Consider the following 4,220-nt stretch of genomic DNA (forward strand, 5'->3'; position numbering starts at 1 on the left):
CGGCTCACTGAACATCCTGCAAACCCAGTGAACATGTAAGGCGCCGCAGGGTGACAGGCTTGTACGGTAAGGTTTGAACCCAGGATGCAGAGGAAAGGAACAAGTCTTCAACCGCTGGGCCAAATCCTTAAAGTGCTCCATCCATCTTTCTATGATATCTTCATTGCTAAAACCAGGAAGAACACATTGGATGCAATTAAATATAACTCAACAATAAGACTTAAGATTTGTTTTTAATATAACTTAATTAGTCAGAATAATTTTCTAGAAATCACTAATAAAAATTTTATAAATCTTAAGATTATTGAAGGTTTATATCGTTATTAATTTTAAAATCTGTAAGATTAATAAAGATACACAAATTAGCTCAAAGCATCTTCATATTATATATATAAATATATATATATATATATATATATAGCTCTTTGAAAATTGGCGTGCTTGCGGCGCAATGGCAAATTTTCATAGAAGTTGAAGAAAATCGTTCCACAAAAATCAGAAATTACATTGCATGAGTAGAGAGACATCTACTTCCAGTTATTGGCAACAATGTCAGCCAAATCCACAACCCTTTGAGAGTAACCCCACTCATTATCATACCAAGCAATCACCTTAACCATGTCATCTCCCATCACCATTGTTAGTGATGAATCTACTGTTGACGACACATCGCTGCACCTGAAGTCCACTGAAACAAGTGGTTCGTCACAAACTGATAGGATACCGTTGAGCTCCTTCTCAGCGCTCTCTCTGAAAGCTGCATTCACCTCTTCTGCGAAGGTCTTCTTGGAGACCTGGACAACAAGGTCGACCACCGAGACATTTGGGGTTGGAACTCGGAGGGCAATTCCATTGAGTTTGCCCTTGAGGGTAGGAAGGACGAGGGCCACTGCCTTTGCTGCGCCGGTCGAGGTCGGAACAATATTAAGAGCTGCAGCTCTTGCACGTCTGAGATCACGGTGACTTGCATCAAGAAGTCTCTGATCACCGGTGTATGAGTGAGTGGTGGTCATGGTGCCCTTGATGATGCCTGCCACAAGTTCCATATCCATGTTAATAATCTATTTTCATGTCATGCTTCCTAATTAACTACGGCATTTTCGTCTAATTAATTGCTAGAAATATCCCAACATTTTGTTTCTCATATGATCATCTTTCTTTTAATTTCTGCTTCAAACGTGTTTGAAGGTTTGCTGTGTCTGTGACTGTCCCTCTCTTCAGTCATTATATATTTCCCACTCGAGCAAGCTCCATCTCAAAATTGTCTTTGCTCAAAAGCTCAGGATTTAAAGTTCGCAGCTCCTAAAATACATGGAAGGCTAGAGCCTTTCCATTGACAGGAAAAGGTGGCAAGGAGACAAAGATTCGTGAGGAAAGGGGAAGGTTTCGATAGATTTAATTACCAAACTTCTGGTCAAGAACCTTGACAAAGGGAGCAAGGCAGTTGGTGGTGCAAGAAGCATTGCTGATGATAGGTTCATCAGCGCTGTAGGCGTCAGCATTGACTCCGACAACGTAGGTAGGTATATCACCCTTTCCAGGGGCTGTGATGAGCACCTTCTTGGCCCCTGCTGTGATGTGCTTCCCTGCACCTTCCCTGTCGACGAAAACCCCGGTACCCTCTATCACCAGATCGATCTCCAAGTCCCTATAACATCCAACAACATATTAAACGAATTGGTCAATCCAACGTTGGCACACCTGGTCCGTATGATGAAATATCAAACATATGAACATCACGTGTAATGAAGTCTTTATCAGACTAGACAACAAAAGAGAAAGAGACTCTTACTTCCAGGGGAGGTCAAGAGGGTTGCGGCTAGAAACGACCTTGATGACCTTGCCATCAACAGAGATACCATTATCACCAACAGGCTTAACATCAGCTTCGAAGATGCCAAGGGTGGAGTCATACTTGAGAAGGTGTGAGGCCTGCTTAACACCTCCAGTGTCGTTGATGGCAATGACGTCAAGAGGTGAATCCTTGCGTCCATGCCAGCACCTCAAGAAGTTTCTGCCGATCCTGCCAAACCCATTTATGGCCACTTTTAGCTTCGCCTCTGCGGCGCTTTTTCTGTATCCTCCACTGCTGCTTCCCAACTTCAATCACGTCCGAAAAAAAAAAATCAATGAACAGAACTTACGTGTCTAGCATATTTTTATTTCCTATCACATTTAGAACACCAGACAAAATATATATTTCACTGTGAACAAACAATAAAACTGCTAGATGTATACGAAGTACATTTTGGATAAAGATTAAAATACTAATTAATTCATCTGATTTGGCTAGACCATAGCATAGCAAATTCAGTTTGCGTTGACTATTGAATCAACAAGATCGAAGAAGCTTAGCTATTAACCTCTGCTTTAAATTGAAAGAAAATTTCTGCTTTTTCTTTCTTAATGTTCAACCCTTCTCCTCTGTCTTGCTACCATTCTTCCACTATTTTGTCAGAAGGGATCCATCATATATATATATTAGCTTTCATGTAATTTCCCAGCACAACCAGCTTTCAATGCAGCTAGACGTGTTTCTCCTCTGACAATTCATGTTTGTTACAATACCCTACAGTCCGAATCAACTGCTGTAACTAAACTGCAATGCTCGGTTGATGATTGATGCATAATGTTTATCCTCCAAGTCTGCTATTTCTACAAATGGGAAAATAATGTAACTGAACTTACAGCAGAGGTCTGGAGAGAAACGGCTGAAACAAAGTCATCTGATGTTTTCTTTGTAAAGGGAAGGAAAGCTGATGAGCTACGGAGACCTGAGAAATCAGTGAATCCCTTTCCGCTAGCCTGTATCAAACCAGAGGAACATTCAGTAAACACACCAAGCATAAGAAAAGGTTAACAAAGCTTAGCGTGCAAGAAGCATGGGAGTTTCTAGCAATGAACCTGAAGAGATGGTTTGGCTACAGAAAAGGTAGCCGAGGCCATAATGGTATTATGGAAATAAAACAGGCTGACAGAAGCAGGAATTTTCTTCCAAATAGCAGTAGTTCTAGTGTTGGTTTAGCAGCGCTAGAAGTAGAGGATGGTGGCTCGGGAGATGACAGGCGAGAAAAAAATAAGAGAGGATTAGATTATGGATAGCCTCTCATTGAATGTATGGCTGTGGTTCTGCTTGGTGTTGCTGTCTCCAAATCTCTACCATTCCATTTTCCAAAACTTGCATGAGTACTGTGCGTAGTGGAGAGCCTCTGCAGCATCTGGCTCCAATCTTTGGGCCTCAACCTCTGATTTCTTGTAAGTGGGCCAAAATAGTTCTTGCATCCTTCATTCTTGTCATAAAACAGCCTGCAACTCTTTTCTCACTGATTTTAAGCTACCAAAACGAGGCCGTATTGGTGCTTGCAATAGAATGTTCATCATGGGGAAAGAGTTTTGTATATAGGGCCTCTTGGCTCTTGATGAGTGAACTGGATGGATTCAAATGGATGATGCTTTAACTAAATGGTAGTACCCAGATGCCACCACCACTAGGGGGAAAAAAAAAAAAAAAAGTGTTTTTTCAGTGTTTGAGAATATGCAGATAAAATTATATTTTAAAAAAATTTAAATTTTTTTTAAATTTTTTATATATTTTTTTTAGATTGTTTTCATGTGCTGATGTTAAAAATTATTTTTTTAAAAAAATATATATTATTTTATTATATTTCCAAGCAAAAGTCATTTAAATTGTAATTACTACCAGACTCTCAAATTCTTTCTTAAATATAAAATCAAGTCTCGATGCTCTAAAACCTTTTCGTATTTTTAATATTATAGGCTATATTGATGCATAGAATAAACATAAATTACTATTTAACAGCTTGTTTTTTTTGTAAACAATGTGTCTCTTATTATTGAATTTATTTTTTTATTATTTGTTTGTGTTGGGAAAGATAATATTATAAAAAAACAAGTTGTGTTCTATTTTACACGATAAAAGTAAAATGATAACAATGATGATGACAATAATGATAAAGAAGCCATAGTTAATGGTCAAGAAATCAAATATTGGATTTATATAATAATAGTAGTAGTAGTAGTAGTAAAAGAAGAATAAGTCATGGCTTATTTGTGTTATTTAAGATCTGTTTGGGAGTGTGGTTAAGGTTACTCTTCAAAGTACTTTACTTAGAAATATATTAAAATAATATTTTATTTATTTTTAAAAAATTATTTTTGACATCAAAATATCAAAATAATTTGAAACACCAAAAAATTAT

General features: G+C 37.8%; 1 protein-coding gene across 1 annotated transcript; it reads right to left on the reverse strand.

Annotated features, from left to right (window-relative positions):
• Window positions 1-441: 441 nt before the first annotated feature.
• Window positions 442-3,097, reverse strand: LOC118041836 (glyceraldehyde-3-phosphate dehydrogenase A, chloroplastic). The gene is made up of 5 exons (XM_035049350.2): window positions 2,905-3,097; window positions 2,689-2,805; window positions 1,793-2,100; window positions 1,404-1,648; window positions 442-1,030 (listed from the first exon to the last, which is right to left on the reverse strand). Exons 1-5 carry the CDS (start codon window positions 2,944-2,946, stop codon window positions 528-530), a joined length of 1,215 nt encoding a protein of 404 aa, XP_034905241.1. The 5' UTR covers window positions 2,947-3,097; the 3' UTR covers window positions 442-527.
• Between the last annotated feature and the right edge of the window lie 1,123 nt (window positions 3,098-4,220).

The sequence above is a fragment of the Populus alba genome, chromosome 14 (genome assembly GCF_005239225.2).
Source record: "Populus alba chromosome 14, ASM523922v2, whole genome shotgun sequence".
NCBI lineage: Eukaryota > Viridiplantae > Streptophyta > Magnoliopsida > Malpighiales > Salicaceae > Populus > Populus alba.

Excerpts from the sequence above, each read along its gene's own strand:
- LOC118041836 (XM_035049350.2), bottom strand. The coding sequence starts at position 2,946 with ATGGCCTCGGCTACCTTTTCTGTAGCCAAACCATCTCTTCAG. Across the intron at positions 2,806-2,904 it reads TAGCCAAACCATCTCTTCAG|GCTAGCGGAAAGGGATTCAC; the intron begins GTTCATTGCTAG and ends GGTTTGATACAG. Across the intron at positions 1,649-1,792 it reads CCTCTTGACCTCCCCTGGAA|GGACTTGGAGATCGATCTGG; the intron begins GTAAGAGTCTCT and ends TGGATGTTATAG.